The sequence below is a fragment of the Condylura cristata genome, unplaced genomic scaffold (assembly GCF_000260355.1).
Source record: "Condylura cristata isolate star-nosed mole 26May11 unplaced genomic scaffold, ConCri1.0 scaffold00004, whole genome shotgun sequence".
Classification (NCBI taxonomy): domain Eukaryota; kingdom Metazoa; phylum Chordata; class Mammalia; order Eulipotyphla; family Talpidae; genus Condylura; species Condylura cristata.
Window position 1 is genome coordinate 59105232 of NW_004567105.1, and position 16099 is coordinate 59121330.

At 37.4% G+C, this 16099-nt stretch overlaps 1 protein-coding gene across 1 annotated transcript in view; it reads left to right on the plus strand.

The window, feature by feature from the left end:
- SFMBT1 (Scm-like with four mbt domains 1) overlaps positions 1-16099 on the plus strand; it is a 71834-nt gene that overhangs the window by 16206 nt on the left and 39529 nt on the right. The window contains exons 2-3 of the mRNA XM_004676066.2: positions 10606-10764; positions 14363-14457. Coding sequence (XP_004676123.1) covers positions 10737-10764; positions 14363-14457 — 123 coding nt within the window. The 5' untranslated portion in view covers positions 10606-10736. The remainder of the gene's footprint in view (positions 1-10605; positions 10765-14362; positions 14458-16099) is intronic.

Consider the following 16099-nt stretch of genomic DNA (forward strand, 5'->3'; position numbering starts at 1 on the left):
GCGGAAGTGGCGTAAGCTTCTTAGGGCAGTGCTTTAACGGACTGTGCCACCAGGGAGGGCCCCAGCTTCTTTTTTTAATCAGGTTATTTGGATTTGTGCAATTCAAGTATTGTAAGGATGATCCTGTGCTACTAGTGTGTAAATACATATGTTGCTTGAATTCATTTCAATGTGGTCATTGATCGACTTGTAAGGATATAATCAATTTTTTTAATTAAAAAAATTTATGTAGGGCCCTCCCTGGTAGCGCAGCAGGTTGAAGCACAGCACAGCACAAAGAAGCTTAGACCACTTCCACATGAGTTCGATCCCCGCCTGACCCGGAGGAGATCCACATGGCAAGGCAGACCTCTCCTGACCTGCCCTCCTGACCCTCCACGCTGCTCCCCTCAGCAGTGTACTTCGTCGATCTGCCTATTCTGCTTCCCACTCTGTCTATGGTGAAGCCTCTCGCTGCCCCTGAGCCTCTGGCCTGTACCCCAGTTCTATATGCACAAATAAATAAATCTTTAAAAAAAAAATTGTACCTAGGTGGGATCTTCTTAGGGGTTAAGTCTCACTGCTACCACCATGATGGCCAAGGAACTAACTCACATGGAGCAGCAGGCATCCCCTGTTTCATCCACTGCTCCCCTCAGCAGTTTATTTCAGTAGATCTGCTTGTTCTGCTTCCCACTCTGTCTCTGGTGAATCCTCTCACACATCCCCACACCTCTAACCTACACCCTAGTTTTTCTATTCAAAAATAAATAAATAAAATCTTTTAAAGATATTGAAAGAAAAATCGTACCTAGGTGCAGCACCTTAATTTCCTAATAGAATTTAAAAATTATTTTCTTCAGTCCAAATAAACTGAAAATAAACTTCTATTATTTTTATTTTCCCATATTTTTTACTAAGGTATTTCCTCCACCCAAACTTTTTCATAAAATCTTTTCATAATCATGATTTTTCAGGCAAGGTATACTGTATACTGTCATTAACAGTATGTAGGGCCTCCCTGGTGGTGCAGCACTATGAGGCTGTGTCAGCTACTGCAGCATGAATTCAGTCCCCAGCCAGGGAGCTGATCCACATGGTGCAGCAGACCTCTCTTGTCTTATGCACTGCTCCCCTCTTTCAGTAGATCAGCCTGTTCTACTTCCCACTCATCTCTGGTGAATCCTCTCTCCCACCCCCCATACTTCTGGCCTATACCCTAGTTCTTGTATGCATAAATAAAATCTTTTCAAAACAAAACAAAACAAAAAAACAGTATGCAGCAGCTTTCAGACTCCCTCTTCAATGGGCTACCAAAACCAGAAAGTGACTATGAAACCCTAAGAAGTCTTCATTTGATATCCTGAACAGGGAAAGTTTAGAGTAAGGATTGATAGTCCAGAAAGTGACTATGAAACCCTAAGAAGTCTTCATTTGATATCCTGAACAGGGAAAAGTTTAGAGTAAGGATTGATAGTCCATATTTAGCAGGCTGTTTAGGAACTTTTTACAAGCTGATTCTGACTCAGGAAATGCAATGAAAATGACAGATTTATCAGCTCATAGGTCCATAATCTAAAAAAGGAATTGCTGTTCTTTTGATGGATGCCATCTTAGTGGTGACTCTGGAAAGTCCACATTGCCTGACTTACTGATAACACTTTTTGGTGTCAGATCTCAACAGGTTTCTGGGTTTAAGGGAGTCAAGTGTCTGCTGAAGGTGAACAGGGAGAAGAGGACATAAAAATGAATTTTAGTTTTTTCCCCACCACAGTGTGTCTCTGCCAAGGAATCTAATGCCTATCTACATCAAGGAATCTCCTGGAACCATGAAGAAAGTCTCTCAAAACTAAAAGGGACTGGCCCTCCCTGGTGGCGCAGTGGGTTAAAGCACTGCACTGAGAAGCTTAGGCCACTTCAGCATGAGTTCGATCCCTGCCTGCCCGAGGAGATCCACATGGCGAGGCAGACCTTTCCTGACCCACCCGCTGCTCCCCTTACAGTGTACTTCGTCGATCTGCCTGTTCTGCTCCCCACTCTGTTCCCTGGTGAATCCTATCACCCTCTGCATCTCTGGCATGTACCCCAGTTCTGTATGAATAAATAAATAAATCTTAAAACTAAAAGGGACTGCTTTTGCCCCTAAATCAGTTCAAATTTGAAGACAGTCTATTAGTGATATGCCTTCCCCCAAAAAACAAAGAAGTGTTTTGTGTTCTTAAAAAAAAAGTAAAACAAAATCTGCATAATTTGATAAAAGTAGTATTGCAAATTGTATGGTCACCAGAAGTATGCATTTACCAAAATGCACATACTTCACTTGTCATCTCCAGCACCTTTGGCTTTCTGGGTCTGGTCTGTTTGGGCCTCTCTGTTTCTGCAGTGTTTTTCTGTACTTGAAAACTGAACTTTATTCTTTTTCCTTTGAATCCCTTTCTGTCCCTTGCAGGGATCTTTTTTCTTGGACTCTGGCTTTTGAGGTGTAGGTTTAGCAGATAACTTTGTGGAACTTATTTTATATCCTTCAGCATTCCCTTCAGCCTTTTTCTCTTAGGTGTGGGGCAGTGGTGGTGGGTGATAGGTGCTGGGCACTGGTATGCAAAGGGCCCTGGACTTGGTTGGTCTAGTGGTCCTTCTTAACTCTTTCAGCATGTGGGGTTGGGAGGAGGGACTCTACTGGGGGTCGGTGCTGGCCTCTGTGTGCAAATTTAGTCCCTTTCTGAAGTGCCACTTTAGAGAGAAATAATACCTTGTCAAAATTCTAGGATAAAAAATATTCTTCTTGGGAAATGCAGATGGCCAACAAGCATATGAAAAAATGTTCAACATTTTTTTGATAAGGGAGATGCAAATTAAAACCACAATGAGATACCACTTCACACCAGTGAGAATGGCACATCTTCAAACAACTAGCAACAACAAATGTTGGTGAGACTGTGGAGAAAAAGGAACTCTCCTGCACTGCTGGTGGGAATGCAAACTAGTACAACCACTATGGAAAACTGTTTGGTGGTTCCTTAAACTGCTAAACATGGAGCTTCCATATGACCCAGCAATCCCACTTTTAGGTTATCTACCCAAAAGACACAAAAACACTGATTCAGAAAGATACCTGCACCCCCATGTTTACTGCTGCTTTATTTACAATTGGAAAGAAAGGCATCCATCAAAAGAACAAATGCCCAAATGCCCAAAAGTGGATGACTGGATTAAAAAGATGTACATATACACAATGGGATATTACTCAGCAACCAAAAAAAAATAAACACATGACTTTTGTAGCAACATGGATGGAGCTGGAAAAGATCATGCTTAATGAAATAAGCCAGAAAGAAAAGGAAAAATACCGATGGTTTCACTCATAGCAGGAGTATAACATACCAGGCGAGAAAATAATAATAATAACAATGAACAGTTAATATACCAGAGACATTTTATAGGGGTAGAATGGGGAATGGGATCAAAACTGTGGGTGGAGGGAAATGCATTGTACTATGGTGATGACACATGGGTGATTTGGTGATGGGAAGCCCAACTGAGATGAAAGAATGCACAAAATGATGTAAAAATAAACTATTATTTTAAAAATGTTCTTTTGGCTCTCCCTGGTGGCACAATGAGTTAAAACACTGCATTATGAAGCTCTCTGAAGTCACTGCAGCACCAGATCGATTCCCAGCCAAGGATCTGACCCACATGGCGTGGCAGAACTCTTCTGGACCCACCCGCTGCTCCCCTCAGCAGTGTACTTTGTCAATCTGCCTGTTTTGCTCCCACTGTGTCTCTGGTGAATCCTCTTGCCCACCACACCTCTGGCCTGTACCCCAGTTCTGTAAGCATATATAAATAAATCTTAAAAAAAGAATGTTCTTTTGAATTCAAGCAAAAATAACTTATTTCCCCTTCCATATACTTCGACCCCTTTCAAATGATTTAAAAATCCTCCCCTGAAATTGCTGTGTTTGAACTGTGGTTGTTACAGACTCTTACAGAAAGGCTCGCTGCTGTGACACAGAGAAAGTCAGAGGACAGTCTGCTTCCCCTGTCTGCAGAAGTTCTCAAAGAGAAGTTGGTGTCTTATGAAAATGCTGTTAGAGAATGTTATAGGGCATTTAACTTTCCAAATGGTAACAGACTGCATCTTGACTGGGGATATACCTGTGACCCAGGGGTACTTACTTTTGACTTTTAGAAGCAATGACTTTTATTTAACTTTTTATTATGGAAAATTTTAAGCATATACCCCATTTACTGATCACCCCATGATAACATTTTGCTATTTTAGAGGTATTTTCTGATGAGTTTAAGCATAAAATAGTGGTATTACCATTTCTTCCTCTTGTCATTGTGTTTTAAGCAATTTTTTCTTTTCTTTTGCACTGGCAAGTTTAGGTTTGCTGATCACTCTTCATACTAGTTGTTGAAGAACAATAACTGGATTTGCTCTTTCATAGAAATGCACTTGATAGAAAATAAATTGCTGCTAAAGCTATGAATAGGTTGTTATATATAGAATATTACAGTTAGATTCAATTAAGCCTGTAGGGAACCTCTGCTTTCAGTTATAATATGCAAAAATCTTACTTAAAACTATGGTGGAAACCTAGGTATAGCTTGGAAATGTTTTCTTTTTCTGTCCTCCCATCTTTAATTTGTTTGGCCTTTCTACTATTCACTCTACAAATATTGGTTGGCCCTGCATGTATAATTTAAACAGGAAACTTGGACTGTGGGAAGGTAAGGAGATAATAAAATAGGAAGGAGAAAAAGAGAATCTGTTTTCCAGAGGCATCATTTAGCATTCCCACCAGTAATGTATGAAAATTCCATTCTCTCCACATCCCTGTCAGTGCTTGTTATTATCTCTATTTTTATCATTGTCCTGGCTTTATTTGGGGGGAAGTGAACATTTAAAAAAAATGAGATGGAATTACACTTGTCAGATTTACATATATTAAAAAAATCTGATAACCTTTAATAACTTCAAGGAGGAACATGTTTTTTTTTGTTTTTTTGTTTTAAATACAGAATCATTGTCCTTAAAAACTATCTTGAGGTCAGGGAGGAAAAGAACTAACATACAGTGTCTATTATAAAATCTGTTATTTTTTTTATATGACTCAAAGGTGATTTTGCATTTTTAAGTGATTTTGCTGAGGTGAGGTTGTGTTTATGCTCTTTTTGGGGGGCGTCCTCCAGCTTCATGATTTCTTTCTGCCGTGAAGTTCATTCCAGCTGTGTCTTGACTCATTCCTATACTCTGTCAGCACTGAGTGCCTGTCTGTTTTCAAGAGTCCAGTCCCAAGAGAGCTGGGACACATCAGTCAGTGACTTGGACATCTGATTTTGTGATGTGCAGTGAAGAATGTTGTAAAATAGCTTTACAGTTATAAGGTAGATTAGATGTGCTATTGTTCCCCGGAGATTTTTACAAAGAAATAACCTGTTACCAATGGCAGCTCAGATGTATTTATTGTTAAGTGGTGGCTCTAGAGTTTTCTAAGGAACAGTCTGTCTTTCTTGAATTGAGACTAAGAATATGTGGCAAATATTTGAGAAAATGATAAAAAATGAGTAAATCCATTTTAGATAAAGCACATATGTAAAGATTTTACTTTGATTGGTAGCTTAATAGTGTGGAGAAAGAATTTAAGTTTCAGATTTCGCTGTAATTGTGAACCTTGAACTAGTTAAAGTCTTTAAGTCTCATTTCCTGACCTTTAACATGAGACTGTTTCGAAGAGTGAGGAAATGGGTGAGCTATCTTAACCCATAGTGCCTTGCTCAGTAGGCACTATATGTTAGCTCTTACCCTCCTTGACCTCAAGACAGATATTAAAGAAAATGATGCTTCATAAATAAGTCATATTCTTCTTTGGAGTAATTAAAGTTACTAACTGATTATTATCCAATAGTAACAAAATTATGAGAGCATTTTGACAAAAGAAAAACGAGTAAGTTTATATACTTAGTTATAATTGTAGAATGTGGAAACGATTCTCTTGATTCTCTTAATTCTTAAGTGTTACACTGGGGTATTCTAGATTCTACTATTTTAAGGTATAAGTAATTAAAATTTCTTCACAGAAGAAGAATTTAAAAGTCCTGATTATACTCTAAAATAAAATATATTCTTTATAATAGTAATTTGTTAAGACTATTTCTGATAAAGGGTGTAGTATTTATGATCATAAATTCAATGTTTTAGTTATTCTTCATTACTATTTGGTCTTTCACAGGATAGAATTTCATTTTTATGTCATTTTCTGCTTTGAAATGTCTCAGCGTTCTGAGGACTGCCTCTATGTGCCAGGCACTCAACCTTACATCTCTGGGTTAGACTATCTCTAATAGTCTTCCTGTCTACCTTTAGTCCTAACTATTTATTAATTGTGTATATGTCAGTTGGCAAAAATGTAACAGTACTCAAGCCTTATTTGCTTGGTGCCTTTTGTATTTTAACTTTTACTTGTTATTTTACAGTCTTATGTGTCACCTTATTATCCCATAAACCAGCATACTGATCCATCCTGTCACCATGCATGTAAACCTACTCCCCTTCTCCCCAGTACATGCACATACAACTGATGCCAACCTCAAGCTTCCATGCTTTCTTTTGCATGCTGCCTACCCTGTATTTGATTGGTCCATTTTCCTCATACCTGGTTGGTCCATTAGGCTCACACTTGTTTGATCCATTTAGCTTGCACTTGCTGGGTCCATTTAGCACCCTAGAAGCAGATGTAAAAGGGGGAAAAGCCCACTCTGGGCCTGCCCTCTTGGCTTTAGAGAGCCGTGGCTGGCACCAGTGTCACTGGGACTGAGGGAGGAGGAAGTACAGAAGTAGTGGGCTAAGGCCACTCCAACTTGACCCCAGCCAAGCTGCCTTCCCGCCATGGTCTCTGGGAGCTGCAAGTGTCTAGTTGTAAAAGTCCTGTGTAAACTGTAAATATTATATTAGTGAAGTGTTTCTTTTTTGTCTTTTCAATCTTCTGATATTTTGGGGTCTTCTTATTTCCTTTAAGAACTGCTAAATAAGCATCCTCTGAACTAGCTTCCATGCTCTTCTGCTCCACTCCATCCTTAACATCACTCTCCATCTTCATATACATATTACTATTTACTTTTATGTCATTTATCCTTGTTTAGAAACTCTCAGTGTTACCATATTTTTTTTCAGGTTGAAGTTCAAGTTTTTGATAAATGTGGTCTCCAGGCTATCCCCAACCTAGCTATCTGGTTTTATTTTTTGGTCTTGATGCCCTCAGCTCAAACCGAATTAGACTAACTGCTGTATCTGAAACACATTTCACTTTCCTTGAGATCTCTGCTCTTATCCTTTAGCCTGGAATTATTATTATTTTTAAAAAAGAATTATTTATTTATGCATACAGAACTGGGGTACAGGTCAGAGGTGCAGGGGCAGTGAGAGGCTTCACCAGAGACAGAGTAGGGAGCAGAACAGGCAGATTGATGAAGTACAGTGCTGAAGGGAGCAGGGGGCGAGTCAGGAGAGGACTGCTGCGCTGTGTGGATCACATCTGGGGTGGGTTCGAACTCATGCTGAAGTGGCTTTAGCTTCTTAGTGCTGTGCTTTAACCTGCTGCACCACCAGGTTACTTATGATTTTTAAATCTTTTTTTTTTAAGATTTGTTTATTTGTACATACAGAACTGGGGTAAAGGCCAGAGGCTCAGGGGCGGTGAGAGGCTTCACTAGAGACAGAGTGGGGAGCAGAACAGGCAGATCGACAAAGTACACTGCTGAGGGGTGCAGCGGGCGGGTCAGGAGAGGTCTGCCTTGCCATGTGGATCTTCTCCGGGGCAGGCGGGAATCGAACTCATGCGGAAGTGGCTTTAGCTTCTCAGTGCAGTGCTTTAACCCACTGTGCCACCAGGGAGGGCCTACTTATGATTTTTAATCATAATTAAAAGTTAGTGGGAGTCCTCTTGAAATCTGTGAAGGAAAAGTGTTATTGCTATGAGAATATAATACACAGAGTCATGAATTTATGTTTTGGTAGCCAGGGAGGGCCTAGCCTGTCATCTTTGTTTTTCAAAAGTAAGTTGGGCCCTCCCTGGTGGCGCAGTGGGTTAAAGAAAGCACAGCACTAAGAAGCTAAAGCCACTACCGCGTGAGTTCGAATTCCGCCTGCCCCGGAGGTGACCACATGGCGCGGCAGACCTCTCCTGACCCGCCCGCTGCTCCCCTCAGCAGTGTACTTCATCACTCTGCCTTTTCTGCTACCCTCTCTGTCTCTGGTGAATTCTCTCACCCTCCACATCTCTGGCCTGTACCCCAGTTCCATATGAATAAATAAATAAAAAAAAAAAGTAAGTCCTCATTCTGGACCTGATTTAAACCAAGGCTTCCTTTAACCTTGCTCTTTTCATGTGTACAGTCTATCCAGAGCATTTGATAATTTTCATTTGACCTCTGTGTCACTATTAGATTTACTTACCTGGCATTAAAAAAAAGAACTGGGTTTATTGTGTTGTAGAGGTTTCTATATACAGATCTGTATTAAATGTTTATTTTGTAGATTTTTTTTCCTTCTATTCCAGATGTTTTATACTTTAGCTCTTACACTAGGGCTTATGATTAATTTTGAGACTTTTTCCCATAGTGTTATTGTTCTTACATCAGGCACAGAATTTCAGATTTCTTTTTTTTTTTTTTTTTTTTTGCTTTTTGATTATGAAATCTATTACTGATGGTCAATACTTAGGTTCATTTTTTTTTTAAAGAAGAGATTATTATTTCTTTATCTTTCATCATTAGTTATGTTAGTTTCATTAAAAGAAATTCATTATCTTCTGCTTTGTTATCTGGTGATATTGTTGTGTGTAGTCTCTTTAGTAAGTTGAGGGTTCTTTCTTCCCCTCTGTGTTACTGATGAAAAAGCTTTTTTGCTGGGAACTTTGCAAGTATTTTTGTATAAACACATAATACGTGTGGAATATTAAAAAGAGGAAATCTTGTCATTTGCATTTTGTAGATGAACCCTGACAGCATTTTGCTAAGCAATGTGAATGAGGTAGTTAATGACAAATACTGTGTCTCACTTAAATATGTGGAATCTTAAAACAGAAGTAAAAGGAAAAAGCCAAAATCATAAATAGAACAAACTTGTAATTGAAGCAAAGAGATGGGGGTGGGAGGGGATAGAGAAAGTAATCAAAAATATAAACCTCCAAGTACCAGATATAGGCCTAAGGATATAATCTATAATATGGTGATTCAGTATATATATATATATATATATATATATATATATATATATATATATATATAAAATCATTATGTTGCATAACACTAACACAATGTTATGTTTACTATATCTAAATTTTGAATCATCAGATCACAAGATAAAATTTTTAAAGGGTTACTGGACCAACAGTAATAAATTTTTCCCCCAAGACAGAGTGGGGAACAGAACAGGCAGATTGACGAAGTACACTATTAAGGGAGCAGCAGGTGAGGCAGGAAGGGTGTGCTGAGCCATGTGGGTAAGCTCCTTGGCTGGGGGTTGAACTCGTGCTGAAGCAGTTGCAGCTAGCTTTTCAGTGCTGTGCTTTTAACACATTGCGCTCCCAGGTAGGGCCTAGATTGAGGACATTTTATTTATTTATTTTTTTAAGGATTTATTTATTTGTGCATACAGAACTGGGGTACAGGCCAGAGGCTCAGGGACGGTGAGAGGCTTCACCAGAGACAGAGTGGGAAGCAGAACAGGCAGATAGACGAAGTAAACTGCTGAGGGGAGCAGCGGATGGGTCAGGAGAGGTCTGACATGCCATGTGGTCACCTCCGGGGCAGGAAGGATTCGAACTCACGCAGAAGTGGCTTTAGCTTCTTAGTCCTGTGCTTTAACCGGCTGCACCACCAGGGAGGGCCGATTGAGGACATTTTATAAATATTAACTCTAATTTTTAAAATGTAGACTGATCAGATATTTTACTCATTTTTCTTTTCAAAGTAGAAAATGGATTATGGTGATGGTGGTACAGCTGGAAATTTTCTAAAAATCATTAAATTGTACACTTAAAATGGGAAATTTTGGTATTCAAAATAAATGCTAATAAAGTTGTTAAAAAGAAAAATGGAGTCAGTTTATTTTGGAGGGATCCTCTTATAAATGTAATTGTAGATTAATATAACTGAAGAACCATAATAACCCATTCTGGATAAATAAAATGAAAAACTAAATAAATGAGTGTGTCCTGAATCTTATTCACTGTGTAAGACAGCAATTGAGGTTGGTCCATTTAACCTTAATTCCCCCACAGAAAATCATTAGGAATACAAGTTTTTGTGACTAGGAACCATGCTGCTTAATTATTGTAATCTGCTTAAATGTTGTGTTTAGTAACCTTTTGTAATTAGTGTGCGTAATTAATACTTGTTAATTTATTGTGATTTTTAGATATCAAAATCTTGTTGGCATACACTACTCACACACATGTATGGCCTTTAGAATTAGATAAGGTGCCATCATTTTTTCCTAATCTCATTAGTTCTCCCTGTATGTTTTATATTTGCCCCCTTCACCTATTTGAATGCCATTTCTTATGAGGAAGTAAACACACTTGGGTTTCAGACTCTGTATTCTTTTTATTTTTTTAGCACTTTTCATCTGCACAGTTGGATGCCCATTGAACAGAAGCTTGAGACCTGCAAATAATCTTATGATCATAGCAGAAGAAAGCTAAGTCCTGTCCTTCGTGTGGGGGAGTGATAGCCTGTGTGCTGTGGAAATGAACGGGGAGCAGCAGCTTGATGCAGGTATTGGTTTTGCTGAGCAGAATTCATTCTTCAGAGTGTGGAATACCATTACTCACTGTGTTGCATTGGGTGACTTGTCCTTCTACCACTAAACCAGAAGTTTCTTAAGACTTATGTGCAGTGCAGAAAACCTGGCACTAGAGATACTCATAATGTTCACTGAAAAAGTATTTTGCCCTTTTTCTAGAAGAGTAGATATGCTGAAATGATATCCTGCCATTTAGGAATTGACTTGTTTATTTTAAACATTATTGAGCTTTCCTATCACTTGGGTAAAAGAGGTGCTACAATTTTTAGAACTTTTTCTTTCCATTTAATACATGTTTCTAAGTTGTATAAAGTGTTTATTATGCATATGTAAAGTCAAAATTATGTAATAGTGTTCCCAGTTTCAACCTAATAATCTTCATCCTTTTTCTCTTCCACATAAAGTTTTACTATTTTTTAACTTATTCCATTGTTCTTATGTGTGAGTATATACATATATATTTACATTAAGCTCACTCATCCTACACAGAAATAGACATATGATAAAAAAAATACTCTGTAGTTTGCTTTTTCACTCTATACTCAAGGTTATTACACATCAGTATATAAAAGTCATTTTCATTCCTTTTTAGAGCTAGATAGTATTAGATGCGATAACATTATTTTATTCAGCAGTTCATTACTGATGGATTTTTGGGTTGTTTCCAGTCTGTTACAAATTGTGCTGCAGTGAATGGCTTTGTATGTATGTCTTTTTGATTTTGCCATTTTATCTTTGAGATAGATTCCTAGAAGTAGGGTTACTCAATCAAAAGATGAACACACACGTGAGACTGCCAGTTTCTCTTTCACCCAGATTGTGTTACTGTGCTTTTAGTCTTACCAAAGAATATGTTGGCAAACTTTGGAAATTTTCTTGTTCAGGTATCTAAGTATAGTTTTAATTTGCATTTTTTTTTAAATGAGTAAATTTGCATCTCTAAATTGGTACACTGTTGGAGGGCACCGGGTCCTTGCTGAGCGTCATTGTATCCCAGCCCTGTTAGGAAATCAACCTTCACTGGCTTATATACACTTTTAGGATGCTCTCTACAGTTTTTGTTGGCTTTTATTTCTAGAGAAATTTCAAGTGCATAAAAACAAATGAGACACAGTTTAATGATCACTCATAAACCTACCTGAAGATATAATAAATATAAACATTTCCTAATATTTGTTTCCTTAGGAATTGTTTCACCTTTTTACATGTAAATTTACCCATAGTACAATTTACCTTTTTAAAAAATAGTTAAGTGACATTAATAAATAAATTTACATTGTTGTCCCACCATCACCACAGACCATCTACAGAACATTTTTTCATCTTCCTAACATGAAACTCTGTGTCCATTAAACTGTGTCCTCTCTTCAAGTCCAGTCACCATTTTTCTTTGTCGAATGAGTTTTACTACTTGTGCTACCTCATGTAAGTGGAACCAGATAGTGTTTGACCTTTCATAACTGACTTATTTCACTTAGTATAATGTACTTATGTAGCATGTATCATTTCCTTTTTAAAACAGAGTGATATTTCTTAGTACATATGTACCACATTTTGTTTACCCATTCATCTTTTGTTGCACTGAATTATTTCCACGTTTTGGTTATTGTGAGTAATGCTGTTATGAACATTTGTATACAAATATCTGTTTAAATCTTTGCTTTTAATTCTTCTGGATGTATGCTCAGAAGTGGAATTTCTGACTCATACAGTAATTTTTAATTTTTTGAGGGACCATTAGTATAAGTTGTCTGTGCCATTTTGCATTCTTAGACCAAAGTTCACCAAATACCCATTTCGTTATCAACACTTACTTGTGCTTTTTTGGTAATCATAACCTTCATGGGTGTGAGATGATAGCTCATCGTGGTTTTGACTCATATTTCCCTAATGTTGTTGAACATGTTTTCATCTGTTGCTTCCATTTAGGAAGAAAAGTAAAGCATATTACAATTTAAGCCTCTTTGGTACTTTCTTCTAATTCTGTTTTCTTCTCTCTATCTCCAAAGGTAGCACTGTTGAAGTTGATGTGTATTTTTTCCATTGTTTTTGTACTCATATTATTTTGCATGAATTTATAAACATTATACTGCAAAGATTTGTTTTGAAGCCTAAATTGTACCTTGCTATGGTTTAATTCTGCACCTGCCACCTTTACATGCTCTGTGTGTGTGTTTTAAGATTTATCTATATTAATACCAATTCATTCACTTCAGCTGATACCTAGTAGTACTCTGTTGTTACATTGCCATCATTTATGTCTTCTCCTACCAGTTGCTTCTGTCTGATGCTATTGCAGACAGTACTCTGGTACTCATCCTTGCACTTGCTGCCTTCTGTTTGTGTGATGCCAGGGCTCTCCCACAGGTACTCATTCAATGACTGTTGTGACCTTGCTGATGCCAGGCATTGTTTGGGCAGTGGGAACACATTGGTGAAAAAGCACTTGTTCTTTAGGAGTGTATGTGAAGTAGTGTTATGATTTTATGGGGTCTTTGAGTATTTTCTCACTTATTAAATACAATATCTGCTGCAACAAAGATACAGGTATCACTAAAGCAAAGTTCCTATTTTCATGGAGATTATTATCTAATGGGGCAGGTGAAAAGATTTATGGTATACTGTCAAGTAGGAGTGAATTCCATGAAGATAATAAATAGAAAATCTGGAGGTTTCTACTTAGATTAGTCCTAATGGGCAGCCTTTCTGGAGTTGAGACTTGAATGAAATGTAGCCGTATGCGATAGTGGGGAGTGAATCTTAGAGCTAAGGAAATAGTGAATGCAGAGCCTTTGAGGAAAAAACATGATTAAAGAAAACTGGCAAGGAATTCAGTGTCACTGTATGCTGTGAACAGAGGCTGATTGGGGATAAAGTGGCAAGATGGGGAGCTAGGTGTTGGATCATGTAAAGACATTTACAGTCTTCCAAAGACTTTAGATTTTATTATGAATGTAATTAAATGGTGAAAGGTATTGTGGTTAGACCTGGAGTAGAGAAATAGCAATATGTATAATGGGAAGTGATTAGATTTAAGGTATGTCTTAAAGGTAGTATCTGCATAAATTTCTGAAGATTAGATGTAAGATGTGAAAGAAAGGAAGGAAAGCAAGGATAACTCCACATTTTTTTGATTGGGCCAAAATATTGATTAGTGGTATCTTTTAGTTGGGGGAATACTATGCTAAGAATCAGATTGAAAATTAAAGTTTGAAGTGCATGTTCAGGCTCTCAAGATATTTTATATTAGATAATAAATTATACTTCAGAATAATTGTAATAGTTACTCTTAACCAGGTGTTCTGACCCATTTGGGTGAACCCCAGATAGATCCCAAAAGGAAAGTCTGTCATGTCACACTGATATGCTATTGAGATTCATTGATAAGCACTGCACAAGAGTAACCTACCTATAAAAAAAAAAAAGAAAACCTAATTATTTTGTGTGTAAATAAATGACCTTGTTTAGAATTAAACTGTAAGTTAGGTTTCCTAAGTTTTTGACTTTGTACTTTGAGTTTTCTTTAGTTGGAACTCACCTGTTTCTGTTTTATTTTGATTTTAAATCCAGATGCTGGATCTGGTGTGGAAGAAGTGGAATTAAGCTGGGAAGATTATTTAGAAGAGACAGGGTCCATTGCCGTTCCATATGGATCTTTTAAACATGTAAGCAGAAAGTTTATTTGCTTTACTAACTGTGACTCTGTCCTTTGACTCACTGTGTCATTATTAGAGACTTTAGCAAATTTGTGTATGCAGAAGAATTATAGTGTTTTTTCCTTGTCCTCTCTTTGCCACTCTCATTAAGACAACTTGATATATTCTAATGTTTTGTGTATTTTCTGACCCTTAGTTTTGGACTTGTGTTTTTGACTGGTTATGAATATTTATTTTTGTCCCCAAAAATCATTAATTGATTTATTTCATTTTATTTAACTGTATTTTATGTGAATTATCTTTGGAATATAAGAAAATACTACAAATTTGATTAATATCTTATATTTAGGCCTAATTTTTCACCTGTTTCTAAACCCTACACTCTTAAAATACACCTAGTCATTGATCCTAAAACTACATTTTCTCATTTTGTCTCACTCACCTAGGGCAGCCACAGCAAAATACCATAGACTAGGCAGTTTAAACAACAGAAGTTAACTTCCTCCCCGTTCCAAAGACTAGAAATTTGAGAATCAGGTTGAATTCTAGTGAGAGCTCTTTTTCTGGTATTTGAAGACATCTAAATCTTCTTTTGTCCTCACATGGTGGAGAAGGAATGTAAGAGAACAAACTCTTTGGTGTCTTTTCTATAAGGGCACTAACCCCTTTGGATATGGGCTCCACCCATATTACCTCACTTAACCACAATTACCTTCAATAAGGCCCTGTTTCCAAATGTAAAAGTTAGGGTTTGAACAATACGAATTTGGGGGAAACTCAGTTCATTCCATAGCAATGTGTAGCAGGGCACAGTTCCCTTATTCTGGAATTTGTAGGACACTAATGGTTAGTATTGTCTGTGATTTACGGAATTGGACCATATTCTCTTAGGTTTTGATAAGCTAAAGTGCCCTGCTGTTTTTAGTTTATTCATATGTAAAAACTCAGGCCCCCCTCCTCTTATTTTTTAAAGATCTCTTATGTTTCTTAAGTTGAAGTGGTGGAAATTGTACATATTAGACAAGGATATCATTTTATTTTGCATTGGTTAATCTATAACTATTTTTCAGTTTTTTAAATTGGAAAATCTGCTAGTAATTATGTAGTACATTTGAATTCTTGTTTTTAATGTTGTTATTCTGGTATTTATTTATTTAAAAAGATTTTTTTTAATATATGCATTCAAGAATTGGAGTACAGGCCAGAAGTATGGGGGTGGTGGTGAGAGGATTCACCAGAGAGAGTGGGAGCAGAACAGGCAGATTGACTGAAACACACTGTGAGTAAGACAGGAGAGGTCTGCTGTGCAAGGTGGATCACCTCTCTAGCCAGGAATTGAACTTGTGCTGCAGTGACTGTGGATAACCACACAGCAGTGTGCTTCAAACCCTAGCACCACCAGGGAGGCCCTATCTGATATGTATTTATGTGTTTTTGTACTAAAATGCAGTAAGAAAACAAATAATCTTTACCAATATTTGGTCCAAAAAATGTGTTTTAAAGAAACGTGCTGCCTTTCCTTTTTGGATGATAAAGCAACAAGGAGAATGAAAATAAATACCTACTTCTTCACTGTCAAACCTAGCAAATATTTGTAAACCTGAGTCAGTATATGGTGAGGGGCTGTTAAATGTTAGTACAGGTATAGGAA